At 42.6% G+C, this 23012-nt stretch overlaps 1 protein-coding gene across 4 annotated transcripts in view; it reads right to left on the bottom strand.

Annotated features, from left to right (window-relative positions):
* Window positions 1–4533: 4533 nt before the first annotated feature.
* LOC121917638 (RING finger and transmembrane domain-containing protein 2-like) overlaps window positions 4534–23012 on the bottom strand; it is a 19403-nt gene continuing 924 nt past the window's right edge. For 3 of the 4 annotated variants that reach the window (XM_042443746.1, XM_042443748.1, XM_042443747.1), the window contains exons 2-10: window positions 21558–22026; window positions 18926–19404; window positions 18176–18252; window positions 17625–17725; window positions 15960–16113; window positions 9674–9823; window positions 8858–8923; window positions 7680–7781; window positions 4534–6599 (exon numbers count right to left, since the gene is read on the bottom strand). In XM_042443746.1, the coding sequence (XP_042299680.1) occupies window positions 6465–6599; window positions 7680–7781; window positions 8858–8923; window positions 9674–9823; window positions 15960–16113; window positions 17625–17725; window positions 18176–18252; window positions 18926–19404; window positions 21558–21640 (1347 nt within the window). In that variant the 5' untranslated portion in view covers window positions 21641–22026 and the 3' untranslated portion in view covers window positions 4534–6464. The remainder of the gene's footprint in view (window positions 6600–7679; window positions 7782–8857; window positions 8924–9673; window positions 9824–15959; window positions 16114–17624; window positions 17726–18175; window positions 18253–18925; window positions 19405–21557; window positions 22027–23012) is intronic. The other variant, XM_042443749.1, reaches the window with a different exon arrangement.

Raw genomic sequence — 23012 nt, 5'->3', positions numbered from 1 at the left:
AATGTGTACACAACCTGGGAACAATGTGAAATAGACATGATGCCCCTCTTTCATTTATGTGGTACACTGGGACCTTAATATTCGCGGGGGTTTGGTTCCAGGACCCCAAAATCTGTGCATGCTCAAGTCCCTTTAAAATACAATGGCATAGTAAAATGCTGTCCCTTATATAAAATGGCAAAATCAAGGCTTGCTTTTTGAAATGTATATTATTTTGCATATTTTCAAGCTGTGGATGCTTGAATCCGTAGATTCAGAGGGCTGACTGTAACACATTCCTGCTACCCACCGTGCCTTTTCAAGGAAGAAATGAAGGGGAATCAAAATTATGTATTAGGAAAAATGTTGTTCTCCTTCAGGCATCCTAAATACTCACTTTCATTAGTCTTGTAAAGAAAAAAAAAAGATTGCTGTATGAATTATATTAATTGTCAAGATTTGTATTAGAAACCTTACTAAATTGGGGACCTACAAGTCCAATAGTTGTCAATGCCTGCAGCATTTTAAGTTCTGCACAATCCATATGTCGAACTGGAATATCCATCTTGGCTTCAGTTGAGTTTTCAGGAACGAGCATGGATTCACCATAGAATTTTAGAACTTGCAAATCAGCTAAATGAAGAGTTGGGAATAGGATTGCCAGAGTGAAAACTCAAGAGTGCTCCTGTACTTTTAATGGTTATGTAGAAGGAGGAATCTTGCTGGAGCCTTTAATTCTCCAGAGGGTTTGGACCTCCTACTCCCAAAATCCCTCATCACAAGCCATACAGGCTAGTGTTTCTAGGATCTGAAGTCCCAATCCTGTGGGGTATGTGTATAAAGGGCTAAAAGACACACCTTTATCCCATCCTGTTGTCCTGTTTATTTTTAATAAAGCATTGCTGCAGTTGCTGCCTGTTCTGAATTGGGTCTCCTGCCCTGGTGTTAATGAAATAAGAACCAATAGTTTTTTGTGTTTTTTTCAAGCTATGTGGCCATGTTCTAGAAGAGTTTCTTCCTGACGCTTCGCCAACATCTGTGGCTGGCATCTTTCTCTGAAGATACCAGCCACAGGTGCTGGCGAAATGTCAGGAATAAACTCTTCTAAAACATGGCCACATAGCCCGAAAAACCCACAAAAAACTATGGATGCCGGCCATGAAAACCTTCGACTTCACATAAGAACCAATTCTGTTCTTTTTCCGGTGTAACCTGACAGGTATGTCAAGCGCAGCTCCCTTTCAGAAACAAACAAAAATTCTTCAAAGCCCCAAAACCCTTCTAATAAAAACTATTATTAAGGCATGGTGATAGAAGTGTTTTTCACAAAGCCAAATTAAGAACCATTTGCCTGTTTGGCTTAAAGGCTTGTAGCTGGTTAGCAGCCCAAATTCAACTTTCATTATTGCGCACAAATATGGAAGAGTTTGGAAAACCTACTTTTTTGTGGCACATCTCTCAGAATACCCTTGGGAGCCTGGCCTGTGGTCATGATGGCTGGGTGGTTTGGGATGTTGTCCAAAAAGCCAGCTTTCCAAGCTCTGTTATAAGTGTATGATCCACATGCTAGAGAGCTGATTTTACAGCACTGGTGCCCTATCCATGTGTTTTATCTCCATCACCTGCCTTCTAACTTAATGAAAGCTTCTGTTTCTCTCCTAGAGAAGTACTGTACTTTGGGGTAGAGAGCACATGCTTTCAACACAAGTGACTGTAGATTAAATCCTCAGATTTCCCAGATTTCAGGAGCTAGAGAAGACCCCCGGAATCAAAATATTGAATGGTTTGGCATAAAAGTATCCTGTTTAGACTCTCAAACCTTTGTTATTGGCAGTAAGAGCTTGAAGTGAAAATATGCTGGTACATTTGGACTCTTCCCTTCCCCTTCCTTTTTGTCTTTGGCTCTGTTAAACACTGGAAATTATCTCTGGCCTCTGAGATGAAAGAGGTTTAGCATCCTTGAAACAGAGGAACTATTCATCTTGCTTACCTTTTTGGAGAGCTGTGAGAAAACAGCAGCGGGGGAGCCTTAAATCTGTAGTACAGCATATGGTGCACATGCAGAAGATCTTGGTAAAAATGCTGGTTATCGCTGAATAAAAGAATCAGGTGGCAGATGATGAAAAACTTTTCTGTAGCTTGTAAAGAGCCACTGCCAAATCTCATAGACCTAAACCTAGACTGACTGACGGATAAACCGACCTGGGCCCCTTTCACACTCCCCAGTTGTAGCACTAAACTACAACATTTTAGTCTGGAGGATTGTGAGAGCTATAGTCTTAAAGTAACTATTCCAAGTTCTGATTAACAAACACACACAAGCAAATACTTTAAAACTTGAAAGACTGCTCAGAAGAAAAGAGGTGCTCTCATAATGATCTAGTCATCAGCCAATTGGTGCTTTATGCAGTTGCATTCTACTACAGACAAGCAGAACTGAGCTTTCCTCACAGGGATTCTTTCACACTACAGTGTTATAGAAGTGGGATTCCACTTTAACTGGCATGGCAACATCCTGTGGAATCCTAGGATTTGCCGTTTAGGGAGGGATGTTTTGAATTCTCAAACTAGAAATCCCAGGGATCTATAGGATGTCGCCATAACAATTAAAGTGGAATTAAAGTACTGTAACTGTGCAGTGTGAAAAGGGCCCTGGAAAAAGACAGCTTCCTGCATTCTTTATTAACATCCTTGAGATTTTTGCCTTACAGTTTCTTGATAACATTTTCCCCATTCTGTTTGGACTGATTGTATATTACTGTGACACCACTCTTCTCTCTTGCAAGCAAGTTTGAACCTGTGATGGAAATGCAAGACCTATTTTACACCAATAAATATGGGTGAAGCTATAGCTTAGCTGTAGCCTTTAAGTCTAATGTGGACACGGTAAACTGAAACCTGCGATTGCTTTTGTGATCTCCCCAAGGTATTTGTGTCATTCCTCACACAGAGGTGACCTCCATTAAAGAAATCAGAAAAGTGGAGGTGATACAGGGATCTTTATGGCTGTTTGTGCAGCCTGCCCGCCCTTTACCTTGGTCCACTGAAAAACTGCTCCCAATGCCAAAATCCCACCAATTCTGCTAGGAAAAGGCTGCAGGGAGACATTGCCTATTGCATGCAGACATGGGCTCCCAACAGCTGGACAAACAGCTGTATGGTTATATGGAAGGCATCCACTTTGATTTAAGGGACAGGTGACTTGTTGCCTTCCTGCAGTTTTGGACTACAAGTTTGCCATGGCAAACTTCACTCTTGTATTAGCAAAGCGGAGATTAAAAAGCAATCACATAACAAAGAATTGTTCCAAGGTTATTTTGTGTTGAAAAAGGCAAAGTGTGAAGTGTTGACTTTACCTGAGACAGTTGGAGCTGCCTTTGCAAAACTCCCGCTGGACACCCTGCAAGTGAAATTAAGTCACTTCTCTTAGGTTTGAACTTGCAGTTTGATGGGGCTTTTTCTCACCCTTTTGTAAAAGGAATTTCCTATACTGACTACTTTGTACATATTTATATTGCCTTTATTAAAAAAGAAAGCAACAAGGTTTCAAGGTGTCATTGTCTCTTTCTCTGTGGTTCTTTTGTTAAAAATGTCCAGTTCCTATGGTGTTCCCAGTACCGAACTCCAGTGCCTCACTGGCTATACCACTGGCAGTTTCCCCCTGCAAGTCTAGCCTATCAAAGTCCTGTATTTCAAGGGGTTGGTCAGCTGATCCTTTAAAGTCAAAGACTGTGCACCAGGCTTCTAAAGCACACTACTGTCCAAGGAATTCATCTTTGGAGTAAAGAGCTTGAATCCTCACTATCTGATCAGAAATAGTAGGGAGTGTTCCTCCACTGAAGTTAGCCAAGGGGTGCCTACAGCAGGCCCAATGAGATCTATGGTCCAGAGTCCCGTCCCCCCTTCTCTAGTTGTTGAACTTAGGTAAACTGGTTGTGCACTACAACCTGCATGAAAAGTCTTAAATGCATTTCAACATCCATCTCACTGAAAGCTAGACAGTATGCAAAAGAGTGCCCAATTGCTGGGATGCACATCCAAGCAAAGAATCAGTGCTGTTCGTGTAAATCACAGGTCTAATCTGGACTGCAGAAATAATGCAGCTGAACACCGCTTTCACTGTCACCAGAGCTCTCAAGATAGACAAGGCTAAAGATCTCTCAAAACTACAAATCCCATAGCATTGAGCCATGGCAGTTAAACTGCTGTCAAATTGCATTATTTCCGCAGTGCAGATTAGACCATAGTCGTGTATGATACACCCACACAACCCCATTCATATAACTGTAAACTGATCTGTGGACATGGACCCCTCTGATTTAGGATATATATTTCAGGCCTATACCACCATCACCATCATGTCACATTTCCATAAAACCAGTATTCAACATAGCATCTTAGCCCATTGCAACAAAGAAAGCAGTTCGCCAATTTCTCCCCAGCCCCTGTTGCACATTCTTCCTCTCTCAGTGTTATTTCATACCCATCCCAAACACTTTTCTTCCTCCCTGAATTGTGAACAGATGTTTTCTCTTTCAAGGAAGAAAAGGGAAGTAAGCCTTTAAAGCAAGCTTTATTGCCATTTACATTTGAAAAGACAAAATAAAAGAAAAACAACCACAACAAAAAATAGGAGCAGCCAAGGCACAGCCAATTCTTTCTGTACCAAGAACAAATTGCAGTTACCAATGCAATTTCTTTATTTTGTCCAAATGTTTACAATGTTCATGTTTTATTTTAAAGCATTTTAAAATGTTTTTGCAGAATTACGTTTCTTCTGTTTCTATGAATGGAGGTGTGATGGAATGAAATAGTTTTAGTTAAATACAGTGGGCTCTTGGTATTCGCTGGGGTTTGGCTCCAGGACCCACGCGGATACCAAAATCCAAAGTCCTATTAAATACAATGACATAGTAAAATGGTGTCCCTTATATAAAATGGCAAAAGCAAGTTTGCTTTTGGAATTTATATTTTTGAATATTTGCAGGCCATGGATGGTTGAATCCGTGGATAAAATAACCATGGATACAGAGGGTCAACTGTAATAGCTAATGGACATTTTTAGACTATGATTCAAATTTTCATAAGGCCAAGTTTTGTGGTTAAGAAATCCTCTCTTGCAGGTTTCAACACAAAGACACTGGTTTGTATGAAGTCAAGAGTTCCCTGTGCCATCCAAAACAGGGATGTCTAGCTTTATGTCAGCTAAACATACCAATAAAATAAACCAGGACGTAACAAGGAACTCTGACTTAGTATATGGCAGAACCTTCACACTGAAGCTAGCATGTGATTGGAGGAAAACAGGGCAACAGCATGCCAGCAGTCTTGGACAATCATTTGAACATGGCCAACATAACATTTGGATAGGAGAAGGAAGTGGCAAGATGGTGGGTGGAGGACAACACACAGTCACAAAGTTCAAAGATCCAAAGTTAGGTTTTGTGCTGTGAAATTCGCATAGAGGGAGCTTGTATCATTTTATTTATTTGTTATATTTATACCCGATCTCTCCTCCAGTGAGCTCAAAAGTGGCATACATGGCTCTCCTCACATTATCCTCTATGAGGTAGGACAGGCTACAGCAGAATGACTGCCCCAATGTCACACAGTAGGTTCCATGGCACCAGTCCAATACACTACACTGGTCTTCCCATTCAAACGGGTGAGCGTCAAGCATGAATTAGAGGTTGGAGCAACCCTGGGAACTCAATGTTATATCAATTCTGATTCAAATACAAGTTTAAAATTGAGTAAGGTGGAAATACAATACTGTCTTCTCAGATGATGGCATAACATTTAATACAATGACAACACAAGCACCACTAAGACAGGGGCCAGCTATCAGTTTGTGAGCAACTTTTTACCAACTCATTGAAAGACTCACATGGGCACATGCAACAGCAAACAGGTTTCTCTTGAGATACAAAAAGCCCTGGTTAGATCAAGCCCAAGGTCTATTTAATCCATCCTATTTCCAAAAGTGGCCAAATAAATGCTTGCTTCAGGGATCCACACCAGCAGAGTGTAAATGCTACTTCTGTGCTCTGTAGCAATTCATATATTCAGTGGCAGAGTCACATTTCTGGATTACAGTTTCTAGAACCCTCTGACAACATGGGCAGGGGGTTGAACTGGATGGCCCTTGTGGTCCCTTCCAACTCTATGATTCTATGGCTGGAGGACTCTGGATGTTGCACTCTGAAAAGTAACTCCACACTCTTGATAGGGCAGTTCCCTTTAGCCATCATTACCACTATCCACTGATTGTGAGATCAGTCCTCTCCCTTCTAAAGCCATCTAAGCTAAAGGTCTTTGACACATCTTGTGATGGCAGGTTCAATGAATTCATAATGTGAGGGAGAAGGGAAGCCATACTGACTTCTAGCAAGTATGTAGGCAAACACTTCACTTCTTTCCACCTCCTCACTCCCCAAACAACATGTCTCTTTAGATTTATCCTATATCCTAGCAAAGCCTAGAAGTCAATAGACCTGGAAATGAGCAGAGGTGGTACCATCTTTCCAGCATCGCAGAGTTTCTACAGCCACAGAACGGCACAGTGGGCATGTCTTTTCCCGGTCAAACCAAAGGCAGAGGCATTCTTCACAAAAGATGTGCTGTACAGACAAAAGAGAAAATGCAGTATGAATCCACACCTACAAAAACACATTTATAAAAACAAGGCCAAGGTCCAGCCTGGAACCCAAGCGTCCCAAAGGGAGGGGTTGGTGTATAGCTCTCTATTGCTAAGGCCCCAGGACAGACAACAGTGCTCAAGTGTGCCAAGTACTAATGCCTGACCTAAATTACAAATACCTTGCTTTCTATACTATATGCTAAATTCTGTACTCAGGTACTGTGACTGAGAAAACACAAATTATATGCAGGTCTACAGAGGAATAAACAAAGATGAAGCTCTAGTTTAAGGCATTCACCAGGACACCTGCATGGAGACTAACTGACAGACTTTATTTAGAATAGTTTGTGTGAAAGGAGCAAACTAGAAAGTGATGTGAGAGATCACAGCCTGAAGGGGTTTTTTTTAGAATGTAGAAACAGCTTGGGAAGGGCTGAAGCAGATTAGAGAACTGGTATTGGGAAAGAAAGCCAGGTGGCATAGTGGTTTAAGTGTTGCCTACGATTCTGGAGACCAGGGTCCGATTCCCACCTTGGCCATGTAAACCCACTGAGTGACACTGGGCAAGTCACATGCTCTCAGCCTCAGGGGAAGTCAGTGGCCAACCTCCTCTGAAGAAATCTTGCCAAGGAAAACCCATGATAAGTTTGATTTGGGGTCGCCATAAGTCAGAAATGACTTGAAGGCACACAACAACAAATTGTGAAAGAGGGTTAACCCTTCCCCTCCGTACCAATCAAAATTCTCGCCTCTATCCCATAATGGCCCTGATCTAGTACTATTCCAGGGCACTGTGGGAAATTTAAAAGGTGATTCCCAAATGCTGGGGGGGGAGGGGGGAAGAAGGATGCCCACGAGAGGTCACCAGTCTGTTAAGTGGCAATGTCATGCATCAGTTCTGGGACTGTCTACCAGCAACATTCATGCTCTACCAGTGTGCTTTGCACTCCCTGCCCCTGATGTCCATTACTGACTGAGCATGCTCAGTTAACAGAGCACCCACTTGACAGGCTGCCCTGTGGCACCGCATTCAAAGAGAGAAAAAGGAGGAAAAAAGAACCTGGCATAAGAGGATCAGAGGTTCTCTGAACTCCGCCTGGCAGATGGCACAGATGTCACCAGCCTCACTGCACTGTTGGTTAGTTGCACGGACGCCATAACTCTGTTACAGGGAAAGCACATTGTTAAAGGCTATGGAATGCCCTGGCAGAAATGGTGACAATGACCAGCAACTTATGACAGTATTAAAAGGAGACAAAAGAAATGGACAAATACTAAAGCAACCAATCCTGACACCTAAGTATCACCCTTGGGTGCAAAGGCAGATGGAGAATAACAGTAGGAAGTAGGCTACTACCATTGGGTGCTGCTGGTGGACTTTACAGAAAACACTAGCTTGGCCACTGTGGTAAATAGGATGCTAGACTCAAGAGTCCTTTGGTCTAATTCTAGCCCATGGCCCTTTTTACATTCTTTAAAGCAGAGGTGGGAAGCCTTTGGTTCTCCAGAAGCTTTGAACTACAGCTTCCACAATCCTTGAATACTGTCCCCATTTGGTGAAAGCGATGGGAGCTACATGCTAAAACTGCCATAGGACCAAAGGTTCTCCCCACCCCATCTTAAGACAAAAGGGGAAAAATTGAGGTTTTGAGGGAAGGATCAGGAGGAAAAACAGCAGGCGACGCAAAACAGCTTCAGGAATTCTAGTCCAAAGTGCCACGCAAGGCTTAAATTAAAACAAGATGAATGTTATTGCACTTCAGTGAAAAAAAATCACTGGCCAAATAGGGTGACCAGAGGCCAAGATGGTCCAGGCTCCTGTGCAGGGCGGAAAAATGTATTCTAGCAAATCTAGCAACTGACGTATCTTGGAGGGATTTTTTCCTAACACATGTATCCAGCAGGACACCAGTGTCAATCACTCCCACACTTTTCATCCTAGCACCAACTAGCACCAAGTTAAGATGCTCCCACTGCCAACAACTCTTTTCAGAAAGCACTGGTCATGCTGGCTGGGGAGGGTGGGAGTTTTAGTCCAGCACACTTGTCTGAAAAGGGCTGCTTTAGAAAAATAATAATAATCACCTGCTCCAGGGAGATGATGATGATGGCTGGGCCGGACCTCTCCATTCAAAACCCATCCAACCAGTCTAATGTGAGCAAATCCGTTATGTATCCACAAGAACCAATGATGACAATTATCTTAATCACAGGAATACAAAGCAGTTGCCTACCCACCTGAGGGGTGCAGAGGAACTTCAAAGCCTTCCGGATGCTTCCCACACGGCCACAGATGTCAAAAGACTAGGAAAAAAAAGTTGTAGACATTCCTTACAGATGGGCCAAGCTCATCCTGCATTGCTTCCAAAGTGTCATTATATTTTCAGAAACTGGCAGAAAAGCTTTGTATATTGAATTTCAGCCTGGTGCATGGCTGTTAAAATGTGTATGTGTGTGTATGTGTGCGCCTTCAGGTCACCTGTTGTCTTGCGGCAAGCATAGGGTTTTCTTAAGCAAAGAATACTCAGAGGTGGTATTCTCAGTTCCTCTGAAATAGAGCCTACGGCATTTGGGATTCATTGGCACTCTCCCATCCAAGTACTAACCAAGGCTGCTGCTTAGCTTCTGAACAAAAATGGCATCCCACTGGCACCCCAGAGTAAGCTGGGATCAATTTATACCCATTGGTACTTAGGAAGCTGCTGTATAGCAAATCAGGGTATTGGCGCACCTATCCAAAACATGGGGAGTATCTGTCTCTCCAGACGCTGCTGGACTGAAACTCCTAGCATCCTTCACCATGGCTGGCTAGGGATGCTGGAAGTTGATGTCCAACATCATCTAAGTGGTCACACACCTCCCACCCAAGATCTAGCCAAATACTATCTACTTTCACTAGGAACTCAGGCAGAAAAAACCTGCCCCATCACTTGCTACCTGATCCCTTTAATGGGAGATGATGAGGACTGAATGCAGGTCCTGGTAAGCACAGATATTGACAAGGAAAACCAACTGTAAGGAAAGTCATCACAGAACCACAGGCCAACAACTTACTTTGCAGAGACTGTACATGATCAGGAGAATCCCTCCAAGGAAATAACTGCCAGATGGATCATCCCCCATGATGTACTTGTACCATAACTGGATGGGGACCAGGGAACGGAAGAGCTGGCTCAGCTCTTCAATGACCAGGTAAAATTTCCCCTGAAAGACACAAAAAGGAGACTTTAAGATATAAGACAGTGGGGTGTCATAGCTGGAGCCTGAGACATGGACTTGGAAGAGCCAGAGTCTAGTCCCAACAGAACCATGATGCTGACCTTGGGCCAGGCACTCACTCTCAGGCTCACCTACTTCACAGGACTGTTGTGCTGTGTCACCTTGAGATCAGGGCTGTGGAATGGGTATGCCAAACCTTCAATTGACTCCTATTTTTATGTCGTCCAACTCCAACACTTTCATAAATGACAAATGTATATGAAGTAGTCATTACAAATTTACATTAGTAAAATAGTAGCACAAGGCTACCATTTCATCATCAGTACACGAATCATCAGGCTATTTAGATGGATGGAACAGAAAATATATTTATTTAAATAAAATTTCTGAAGAAAACTTTCCTAAATTCCTATGCAAGTAAATATGCAACACAAAATTGAAGTATGAAATGCCTAGTTTGTTGCACATTTACTTGCATAGGAATATAGGGTTTCTTCAGAAATTTTAATAAAATAAATGTATTTTCTGTTCCATCAATCTAAGCAGCCTGATGCAGTAGTGATGAAACATCTTGTGCTACCATTTTACTACAGTAAATTTGTGCTGCATTGGTGTATATTTATACTATGCTGAAGTGATGTATTTAAATTATATTTTTCAATAGAGAAAAGGATGGCTGGGTACTGTTTTGTTTTTCAACAGAGTACACATTCTGTTCAAAATCATCCTGCCCCTCAAAGGTGAAGGATGATGGCAGAAGGGGCAGCCTCCTTGTAGAAAAGATCAAGTTTTGTGCATGTGCTCTTACAGACAAGTCAGCTCACCTTAACAGAGTAAACTGCTGAGGGAGCTGCAAAGCAATTTTGCTCAGTGTTTACCTCCTGGCAGACTGCACTCAGGGGGCAGAAAAGATGACTAGAAAAATACAGTCATTGTCACTTTCCATCCCTATGAGATGGACTTCTTGCCTTACGCACATTCCTTTTACCCCACTTACTGAATCTTGGCCTTGTTTTCATGTGCCGTGACTGGTGGCCTACGAGCAGAAGGCAGATCTGCACCTGAATATGCAGGTAGAATGCACATGCATGTTGGCACCACTGAGTGGAAATGCATCAAAAATGGCCTAAGTTGGGCAGCACAAAATGGGGACATCTTCACACCACTTCCCATTAGTCACTGGAGGATGCACATCGATTCATTAGTGTTTGGGGTGCTGCTCAAGAGAGCAGCCTGTAGACCCAGAAATGGAGCATTCTACTTACACTGCCAATTGCATGCATTCTCCAACATTGCTTCCTCGCTGCCAGCAAAAAGCGAGGAAGAACTATAGGGACTGAGACCATCAGGGTCCCCGAGGAGAACAGCAGGCAATGCCCACTCCCCCTGGGTCCCCCTAGGATGAGATCATTCAGCAGGCTGTCCTTGCGTGGAACAAATCGAAGCCTACCGAGAGCTCCGGCATCCACATGATCTCATATCCCAGGGGATACCAAGTGAGGTCATACTAGCGCTTACTCAAGGACCTCAATTCCCCCCTCCCAGTTTAATCATGGGGGGGGGGGGAATGTGGAGCATTTCTGTAATGGCAACAATCTGAGATCCCAGTGGCAGGCAATTTAATAGATTGGCAGGGAGGTGCTGGGCAGAGGAGCAACCTCCATTCACTGCAAAGGGGAGTCATTTTGATTGAAGCTCCCCTTCTCCCCCCACCTCCATCCCTGGTGAAAGCAAGGAAGGACCCACAGGTCTTGCAGAGGTAATGCTTCCCTCCACACCAAGCTACTTCTTTTTGGAGCAAGCCCTGAGCAGGTCTTCCTGCTCAACATCTACTACAGCTAATGAGACCGGCCTTTCTTTCTTTCTTTCTTTCTTTCTTTCTTTCTTATTTGATTGCATCCCACCTTTCTGTCAGAACTGGAACTCAGGGCAGCTTGTTCTTCACAAGACTCTGGACAATTGCTGCAAGTCAGAGCAGCCAAGACTGGACTAGCGGGACAAAGCTACAAGGGAGTTACTCACAAGCGTAACACTGCAGTGCATGCATCTGATGAAGGAAATTCCAATTCACGGATATTTCTACCACAATGGGTTTTTAATGGTCCACTAGACACCTTTGAGAGCTAGCATGGTGCAATGGTTTGGGTGTTGGACAATGACTCCAGGAGACCAGGGTTCGAATCCCCACTCAGCCCTTCTCAACAAATCTTGGCAAGAAAACCCAACAATAGGGTTGCCTTAGGGTCACCATAAGTCAGAAACAACTTGAAGGTATATGACAAGACGACACCTTTGATTGGTATGAAAGAAATATGCTTAACCAGCTCCAGCAGACATCCATACATGTACTGATAGGGCAACACTCCAAACCTAACTGACATAAGGAGAGCTGTACTGGATCAGGCCCAGATCATCTCCAGTCCAGGACTTCAGTCACACAGAAGCCCACAAACAGGATAGGAGTACCACAGCACGCTCCCCCTTAGCAACTGGTACACAGAGGCATACTACCTACTGGAGGCAATATACAGTCATCTTGACCAGTAACCATGGACAACCTCTTCTTCTAGGCTAGAATGAACAGGCTACCTCTGATCACATTCTCTGCCTTTTACACAAATGTTCATGCCTTCTCTCCTCCAGCTTTCTCAATTTTAATAGACCGGTGTTGGTATGGCCAACCGACCTTTTGCCCAACCTTTTCTTTAGAAAAGTGCTTCCCAACCTTGTGTCCCATCCTGCAACTGCCTCTGGGTATATAACCATCATGCCCCAGAACCACTGATAGCCTCTGTCCAGTCACCTTTCAAATCCATTCAAGTTGCTGACCATCGCTGCACAGTTTATCCCACGGTTTAACAACATGCTAGGTGCCGTTTACATGCTGATCAATTTACAGTCTCTACCATCACTTGGTAACTAAGAATACTGACCAGGCAGCATGCAAACTACTCTTTACTTGTGATCTATGTCAAGTGGTGGCATGTAGAACACTTGACATCTTGCCTGAGTGACCTCTCCTCTCCCAAACTGCTGTTTGTCTTAACCTGAAAAGCCCAAAGGATGCCAGAGAAGCAGAGCTGGAGCACTGCTGAACAGCTGCGCTCTTCCTATCCTCAGGAGAGTCTTGGCTACACCTCTAGTGTGTTGAATGTCCTCCATTAAAAACAAACAACAAGTACTTACCATTTGGCTCAATAGAAAAATGAATTAAAGTAAATTAAAACGGCCTGAGCCATGTGGCTCCTGGAGGCGTCCATTGTTATGCATGTGGCAAATGGCAGATTCTCATTTACTCAGCTAAGGAGAGACAGCTTGAGGGGTGTGGAGCTTTAAAAAAAGGGGAGGGTGGATGAAAGAGGGAAACAGGAATACTCTGGATAGAAATTCAGGAAACGCGAGCTGTCTGGTTCCCATTTCGTCCCTCATCTTTTCCCCCCTTCATGGATTCTTCTTTTAAATTTTTGGTCACAGGAAAATTCTATGGCCACTTCTACTACAATAAACACACTTCCCTGGAAGATAGGTTAATGTAAGAAATAGAATCACCAGGTGAAAACTAGAACAGGGCTCTTAGATTTTTCACTGTTGTGCAGAAGAGCGTGTAGGACAAGCAACACCTGCTGAAAGTCCCTCTCCTATACAACTGTTAAATGTACAGGAGCCCTGTTCTATTTTTCCCCTGGCAGGAAACAACGTACAGACCACAAACAGATCATCCAGTGGGTTTCACGGTGCACAAATACAGGTTGCGAGGTTACAAATGGTCACAGCTTCCCAAAACACTTTATTCATATGCTTTCCTTCATCCTTAAGGTTAGAGAGCTCAACCCCCTTCCAGCCCTTGTCAGCTTCACAGGAATTTATTCATAGGTCATTCTACCCAGTTTTCTTGAATTTTTTTTTAATGTAAGAAAAAATCATATTTAAATTCTATGGCACTCCACCGAACCTTAAATTTCATTTTTTTGTACACTATTTCTCATAAAACACTGTTTTGTATACACTTTTGAGCCAAACACTTCTTTGTAATAAGTATGGAACCTGAAAGATAACTCCAAATTACATACTAGGAGATAAGCTTGGCTCATTTAAAACATGGAGTGAACAAAACCCACATCAAGCCCTCGGGAGTTGGAAAGGAGGTAGGAACTATCCCCACCGGGAAGCTCAGAAGGAATTTGGATTACAACTACAACAGGGGTAGGAATCACCCAACTCTCCAGGTATTACTAGACTACACCTCCCAGTAGTCTGAAGTCACCCAGACGGTTGGACCTTCAAATCCCAGAATTCATGACCACTGGCCATGTTGGAAGTATCTGGAAGACCAAAAGTTTGATACTGCACTAGGGTGAGTGTTGCGTGTGGTGAGTCTTGAATATAAAAGTTTATTGTAGTGATGCTGCATCCAGCAGACAATGCTGGATCCAGCAGCACTCAACTCATCACAAAAATCAAAAGCAGTAGAGGATAAGCCTTTTCATTAGAAACAGATGATCTGCACTACCACGGAGGAAACTTGTCATGTACACAGCAGTCCACTAAACACTGCTTGTGAATTTTCAGATTTCTAAGCACTGCTGTGGTCTAAAATGTTCTCTTTAAAACCAAAACCAAAAAAGGATTTCATTATGTACAGAAAGCTGAGATGTCCACCATGTCAAATTCAGTGCAAAATACACAAGTAGAGAAAACTATTTTAAACCACTATCCAGAGGTTAGCACATGGAACCTCTACCAACAGTTTTGTTTGCAAGCTGGCAATAATTTGAAAAAATAATGAAAAAGATTATGGCTCAAGATGATCAGGGCTCCAATAAAGAAGAGGCTGTTCAGAATGAGGCATCTGCACAGAGAACCATTAGGGGGCCCCTGACAGATGCAATCTTACCAGCCTCCTTGTGTGGTTGCAAATACAGACCCCAGTCTCTTTCTTCCCTTGGACAAGGATTAATGAGAACCTGGGATAGCTCTTAGACAAGCAAGCAAAGGCTGTGAACCTCTTCCAGCTCTACAATTTGTCTTGGGCTGACTATGCATCACTCACGTGTCAGGTTGTTGGTTTTTTCTCCCTGAAGCTGGATTATGCTGTGACCCGGCCCATTAATCTCCTCAAATAAAATAATAATCATCATTATCATCAGAGGGGAGAAAAATCCTTGGACTACTGCCAGGGATAAATTAATAGGCCTTCTGAGCATCCCATACAAGGGAACAAACCTTTCCAACCACACCTACCCGCACAAACTCCATTTAGAATTGCTTCTGTTCCTGGCTTGAAATTTCTGCCTGGACTGAATAATAATAGTGTGCAAGCCAGATTTCAAGAAACACCACCATGGCTTATTTTAATGCAGAAACATGGTGGTAAAGCCTGTTGGTTCATTTAGCTCCAGAAACAGGAAGATGCTATTGACTATATGGTCTTCTCTACTTTTACCAGAATCCCAAGGTCCATCAAACAAAGTAAGGTCATGGTGTGAAATATGGACATCAGACACAGAGAAACTCTACATCAGTCTTCATCACAAAAGTGCTTTGGCACAAATGGAAAGGAGAAAAAATAAGGAGAACAAACAAGCAACAAAACACAAAATTTGTGTTCCCAAAATTTAACTGGCAAATGTGAACCTATGTAGCCATGGTTTGTGTAAACAATAATTCACTGCTTTAGCCAGAAATTACTTCTCAGCTGAACAAGGAAACTTAAAATTAGGAAGCCACTGGGAACCAGACTGCCGCTATGAAAGATGGGAGCAACTAAGGACTAGACTGGAATCAGAACTCAGGTTATTATCAGAGATAGCTTTCACATACTCCACCAAAGTCAGTGAAACAGTTATCTTATGGCTTCCCTTATTTTATTTGTTATGTTTATATCCCATTATTCCTCCAATGAGCTCTCCTGTATGATTTTAAAACATCTTTTGCCTGATGAAGAAGCCAGTGGAGCTTCTAAAGTTTGCATGATATATTTTGTGCATTTTATTTGGCCAATAAAGGCATCACTTTTTGTGTATTTTGTTGCATTTTGCTGAACGGCTAACACAGGTACCCCATATGTTTCCTAAAAGAAGGGAATTTCATTACCACCAGAGTGAAATATGAACTCTTTTACCTTTGATTTAACAGCCAATATGATTTTTGGCAAGGCGACAATGAAGCACTTCAGGGCTATGGTGAGGTATTTGAGTACGAAGTCGGAGATCCCCACAATCCACATCAGATCAAAGAAATCCAGCTTCTCCAGGTTGGGTTTCAGGAATATGAGGCTGAGGAATACAAGACAGTATGATTGAACATTATTAATTGGCACATTGAAGCCAGATAATGATTGCCTAACCCCTTGCAACTCCCTCTGTGAAAAATGAACTAAGGAGTACAAGAACAACCATAGGCTCTCAATAATCCTTGTGAGAAAAGTTGTTCAAGATTAACCCCAGGATCTATGTATCCATTGGTAAACAGTACTGATAAATGTCTGGTAGTGCAAAGTATCAACAGCTGTTCACTATGTCACCTAGGAACAGGGCACCTGGGTTCAAAGCAGGTGACAACCAATAATCCAGACAAGAAAAATTGCTGATAAGAGGATGAAAAAATGTCAGAAATGTTTTTTCCCCATTTTTCCCTCATAGGGAAAAATAACCTAGTTTTATAAGTGCTTTGTTTCATAAAATAAATCAGACACCTAATGACAGTGACAGTATGGTCTGTTGAAACCTGTTTACTGTGTGTGTTGGTCTATGACCATAATAAAGATTCTATTCATTTGCTGTGAATGTCAACATGAATCCACTAACAAGCCAGTTTGTTAACCAGCTACAAGCCACACTCTGAGTTCATTGCATATTGATGGCTTATGAACTCTGGTTTGTTGAACCATAGGTTGTCATGATGTCAGAACCTGCAGTTGTGTCCCCCCTCCACATTTGCTGACTCTGAAACAGAAGCTGACAAAGGGATCTGGAGAGAAACAAATCAGAAACAAGGAAGACAAACTATGCCTGCCTGCCATACAATTCATGGCTGAATCAACAAACCATGGTTAACAGAAACCATGATTAATCATGACAATGAACACAACCAATAGCTATACTGGGATGTCTTCATAAATGCTTATCATGATAGATCCAAGCCTGGGCAAAATCAGGTTCATATACTCTGTCCTCCATATTTTGTCACTTTCAGATGCTAGGAAGGCAGCTGGTATGTTGGGAGCTGTTACCAAAAGCCTTATTTCCAACCACCAAATTTGAATGTGTTGGCTATAGCACAGTATGAAGCCCTTGTAGGATATTTGTCCATGTTTGTGTTAGTGGGTAATCAAGCTGAAACAGAGAAGGACTGAGGAACGGAAATAAAAATACTCACAAAATGGGCACAGCACAACGGATAAAATTAAATCCTAAAAACAAAAAACAAAGGCAAAAAAGCAAAAATGAGAGATTGAACACTCAACTGATGAAAATGAAAAAAAAAAGCAAAAGTGAACCCACAAACAAGTCAGTCAGGGAACTGAAGGAAAATAGAATAGCTCCTAAGTGAATATGGGTCATTCCCAGTAAAAGATGGAAATGAAAATGTAAGGAGTAAAACCCAAAATTGGCCAACGGTGCTCCAACAGGTCCTTTTACAGCATAATGACCTTTCTCCAGCAGAGGAAGCCACCACTACCTGCCACCTCCACACAAGATTTCAACCTCCTTTAGCCCTTCTCAGTTCTTCTGATAGGAGTTGCCTGTTCCACCACCCACTTCTAGAACAAAAACTGTTTGTTCACCTGTTGTACAATTGTTGGGAGCTGAAAGTATACAGCAAGTATAGGGTGTTCCCAGCGAGGAAGACCAGGATCCAGAACACCACCAGCACTGACCTCTTTTCCTGCGAAAGAAAAGAAAACCAACACATGAATCCTGGGACTTTAAAGCTTTGTAGTCACAAGAACTAGTAACTTGCTTTTTAAAAAGGAAGGTAGAAAGAAATCTAATTTGCTGACCCTGTTTACTCCTGCCTCTACTTTCCTCCATGTTTCAAACTGCAGATTCTAAGCATCTCAGGACAGTAACCTATTCTCTTCCACTGATACAAAAATCAACACTAAAGTTTAAATGTCTAAATAAACAATGCAAAAATATTAGCAGCAATACTCAGTCAATCCTGACACTACTGGTTTTCCAAATTCTAGGAAGACCTGCCTTTTGGTTTTAATCCTGTCATAGAAAAATAACTCCTCTTCGCCTTTTTGCCTACATTTCTCCCCAAGGTCTTGAGATCTCCGTGAGCCCTATCCATTCATGAGCCAGGCTTTAAGAATCCCGGCCCTTCACTCACCTTCAAGGAGACTTGTTCTCGGAGAGTTGAGTTTGCATATGCAAATGTGCTGGCCATGCCAATACACAGAGCAATTCCTAGAAACAAGTAGAGAAAAACTTGTAAGCCATGTACATAGCACTTCACCAAACCTAGGCACCATAAAAGACTTATCCGTTCACTCGAGCCTTGGGAGTGTTTACTCTCTGTTGTAGAAAGGCTTTTAATGGCCGTTTGTTACATTTGTATTGTATTTTTCTCATGATGATGATATTTTAATGGCCTTTTAAAAACTATTTTACATTAATGTCTTTTAATCTGATTGTTCATTTGTTGTTGTTTTTTTAAACTTTTATAAGGGCTACTCTTTTGACTGCATTTTAAACTTTTATATAGGCTACTCTTTTGACTTGCGAGCTGCTTCAAATCCTGTAATGGGAGAAAGGCAGGATATAAATTAAATAAATACATTTAACGTGCTTGGCAGAATATTTTTTTAAAATTATCTCTTCTACTTTTTCTCTGCTGCAAATGTTTCTTACTGTTTTTGTACCATTTCATACAGTACCACCTTCTACATGTTTTATAGATGTGAATGACCTTAAATTTCGGCAAAGGAATAGGATACCTTTTTTTCCAGTTGGCTTCAAGTGTTTTTTTTTTTTGTGGTAACAACCCTGCCAGAACGAGGTTGGAGCCAATGTGCAAGGTTGGATGGGGCTTTCTTTCGATCCCTCAAGGTCCCCTACATTCTTAAATTAAGGGGCTTACCAAGCTTGTGCTGGAAACAAACTTTAGCCAAGAGAATCATGATGAAAGGAAGCCCCTTCTGCAACCAAGAGATGACAGCTTTTAGCTCTGAAAGGGCAGGGGCTGGTGTCCCAGGCTGTTCCTCGAAGCCTTCCTCAGTATGTCCATGGCGGTCACCACCGGCCATGTGCAGCAGGGAGGACCCTCGCTGGTGACTGTGATGGTAGTGCTGGGGCTGCTGGCGGTGGTGGTAAGGACCTCCTTCCGTACGGCTGGTCCCTTCCTCCCGTGGAGCAGGCATCTGAATGAACACCTCCCCACCTCCTGCCGTCGACCCCAAGACCAAACTGGATTGGAAAGGGGTGGCTGTGATCGTTCCGGATGGGATGCCTCCCAGTCCTGAGAAAAGCTGCTGAGGAGGAGATGGCTCTGTCTTGAGGCCTTCAAAGACCCCACTTTCATCCACACTTGTCTCAGAGGTGATAGTTTGACTCCGGCTTCTGCCATGTACAAGAATGGAGAAAGAAATCAATCAATGACATGAAAGCATCTATCCTCCCCTCCTTATTTACCTAGTCAGTTTATGTACTTCAGGGGAGGGAACCTCCAGTTTGCTGGCCTAAGCCAGCTCACCAAGGCCCCAGATCTGGCTTGCCAAGGATCCATATTCCCCTATCCACTCTTGTATAGGGAAGGGTCTCCCTGCTATCACCGATCAGTAACAAGAAATAGCAGGGACCTTCCAGGAGGTCCTGGAAGCACCACCTGGAGTGCTTTGGTCTCCCAGCTCACTTCACCACATGGGGAACTGAAGCCTGTTTTCCACCAAATGTGCCAAGTAGAAAAATTCCACTAGGTATTTCAGCTGGGAACCTGATGACATTTATTTATAATTTCTTTCATTTTAAGCCACTTCTCTCCCATCAAAAGGAAACAGCTTGAAAGCAAACAACAACAACAGTCTGAAGGCACTACTCATTCTCTTCTGACCTTGCTCCCACAGTGGAGTTCTCCAAGTTTAGAACTGGTCTGTGGATTCGAGAAGCCAGCTTGGCTTTTTGCAGCAAGTCCACCAGTCTCACCAACTACACCTTTGTTCCCAGTTCTTCTCTCCAGACATTGCCCAATATAAGCAAATTCTCACCAGACATCTCTCCTTGTCCCACAGAGTCTCAACAGAGATTTTTACAGCTACTCCCAAAGGCCAGGCTCACACAAATACCAGACAGGGAATAGAAAGTACACAATACTTTGCAGTGTGGCTCTACGGTCCCAAATTAATGGGACACACATTTCTAATAGAATCTCCTAGGGTTTAGGACTAAAGCCACAGAGACCTCTCATCCCTGAGAACATATGAAACATGTACAAAGCATTCAAGGTACCTGGCAGAGACTGAGATCACAACCCTATACTACCTCTAGAGTGCAGAGTAATGCTTCCAAGACAGGCAGCAAAGAAAAGCTTAGTAGGTGCTTGTTTTAACAATAAAAGCATACACATACTTCTTGTGTGGCAGCAGTACAGTATCCTTCAGCAGAGCATCTTTAGATTATCTTCAATACCTAGTGGTGAAGGTTTTCCATACATTACTCACTACCAAATTGGATTGATTAATTTATTGATTAAAATGTCATTTATTAACTGCCTTTCTTGCGCTCACGACACTGCAGGAGAAAAAAACTAAAACACTGTCAATCAAGCCATTACAAAGCTGGGCAAAGAAGAACGCTAATAAAACAGATGAACTAATGTGTAGAACCGGAAGGTCAAACTGAGCCGGTGTTTGGGGTGGGAAGTTTATTCTACAGCTTCAGAAAGGCTCATAGTTCAGTGGTAGAGCACACATTTTACATGCAGAATGTCCCAGGTACACTGCCAAACAGAGCTGGAGATGACCCTATCTTGAGTCCCAAAGAGCTGCTGCCAGTCAGTGTAGACAACACTTAAGCACACACCCTTGAAATGTTCTTGGAAATTAAACCTAATTTCAACCACTACCTTATTTGATGGGGACAGACTGTAACAAACATGCAATGCTAGTTTCAACATTGCTGCACTAGCTCCCAATTCAAGGTGTAAGCACTAAACTTTGAAGCCCAGCCTTCTGTCAAATTGGCTCCCTCTAGATGTACTGCATGACAGCTCCCATCATCCACAGACACAGCAGCTCTCTGGGCAGGGCTTTCTACCAAACTTTCCACCAAAGAGATTGATGGAGGAGAGACAAATGACCCCTTTCGCCTCTGTCAACCCACAACCTTTTCTTCCTCTGCATCTGTCATGGAAATAAAGTAGGTTGTTGGAGGAAGAATGGAACAATCCATCCTTCCTGTTTGTCTCCATCACATGTTACAATGGCATATAAGGCTGTCCCAAGACAATCTGCTGCCTGAGCAGAACAGGACACTGTGCCCAATGCCTTCCCATGTCCCAGAGTATAGCACCCAAACACTACCAAGTTATTTTCATCTCTGAGGCAGAAAATTCCAGAGGCACCTCACCACACTGCTGGTTCTGTAATACAATAAAAAAGGAAATAACTGTTTGCTACACTTTTACAAAGCCCAGAATCCGCTGCCTGGCGCAGTCATTGGTAGCATCAGCCTTGTCCTGAGTAGTTCTCGGTTGTAAGTTGATGTTCCTAACTCACCTTTCAGGAGGAAGGCTGTCAGTGATACTGCTGTGTCGTCTCTGCATCTTCCTGAGCACTTTAAAACACAATACACTCAGCATGGAACGTGGCAGATCAATGGTGACCAGTGGCAGGAGTAGTTGCAAGGTCTAAAGGGTCTTCTTCTCAGGCACCCATCCACTCAGTGACATATTGCATGAAATTTTACTTGGAAGAGTAACCAAAGAGCATGCCACAAGTCATCAAGCAAAATGAAGATCTCCCAACTTCCACAACGAACAGGTTAACAGCATCCAGTCGAAAATGGTTTCCAGGAAGGACAGGAAAGAGTGGAATCTTCCTCTTGTTCAGTTTAACATTACACACATTAAAAGTTGAGTTTCCAAAAGTCAAGTTTAGGATGAAAGGAAGATAAATGAGTCAAAGCAACAGAGAAACAATGGCTGCAAAGGGAGATTCAACTGCTTCTCCTTCAGATGTGCCACTTCTAAAACCAAAAGAAAGGAAATAAAATCAGAAAAGCAAACATTTCTCAACATATCAGCATGCTCCTAGCCACGCACTCTTCGGTCCAAAACACACTGCAGAAATCATCCAGCTTGAGACCGCTTTGACTGTCCCGGCTCAGTGCTAGGGAATCCTGGTTGTGTCAGACATTTAGCCTTTTGTGCCAGAGTACTCTGGTGCCACAATAAACTACAATTCCCAGGATTCTCTAAGCACTAAGCCAAGACACTGAGCTTTACCATCTCAAACTAGGGCGCCTTCTGCACTGCAGAAATATCTGGTTTGATCCCACTTTTAACTGCCCTGCCTCAATTCTATGGACTTCTGGGAATAGTAGTTGATTGTGGCACCAGAGCTTTCAGACAGGGAAGGCAAAAGGTCTCACAAAACGACAAATCTCAGAATCCCATAGCACTGAGCCAGGGCAGTTCAAGTGGTCTCAAACGGCATTAATTTCCCACTGCGGAATGCAAGAGATAGTCCTGTGTCTCACAAGGGCAGGAATGGGCAGTTGCAAGCAGAAGAGGAGCAACAGCCAGTCCCACACCATCCTCCCCCCCCCCCCCCCCCCCCCCCCCCCCGGGTTTATTTGAGAATGTATTGAGCTATATACTGTATGTATGTGTATATATATATATATATATATATGCGCTAAGATATAAGATACATATATATATATATATGCTAAGATATATTCAATATATATATATATATACACACACACACACACACACATATGCTAAGATATAAGCTATATACGCATACATATGCCAAGCTATAATATATACATATATATAAATACACACACACACACATATATGCTAAGATAAGAGATAGATATATGCTAAGCTATAAGATGTGTGTAATATATATATATATGCCAATATATAAGATATATACACATACATATGTTAACCTATAATGTGTATATAATATATATATACACACACACACACACACACACAA

The sequence above is a fragment of the Sceloporus undulatus genome, unplaced genomic scaffold (genome assembly GCF_019175285.1).
Source record: "Sceloporus undulatus isolate JIND9_A2432 ecotype Alabama unplaced genomic scaffold, SceUnd_v1.1 scaffold_29, whole genome shotgun sequence".
NCBI classification, from domain to species: domain Eukaryota; kingdom Metazoa; phylum Chordata; class Lepidosauria; order Squamata; family Phrynosomatidae; genus Sceloporus; species Sceloporus undulatus.
This window is presented reverse-complemented; position numbering and strand designations above follow the sequence as displayed.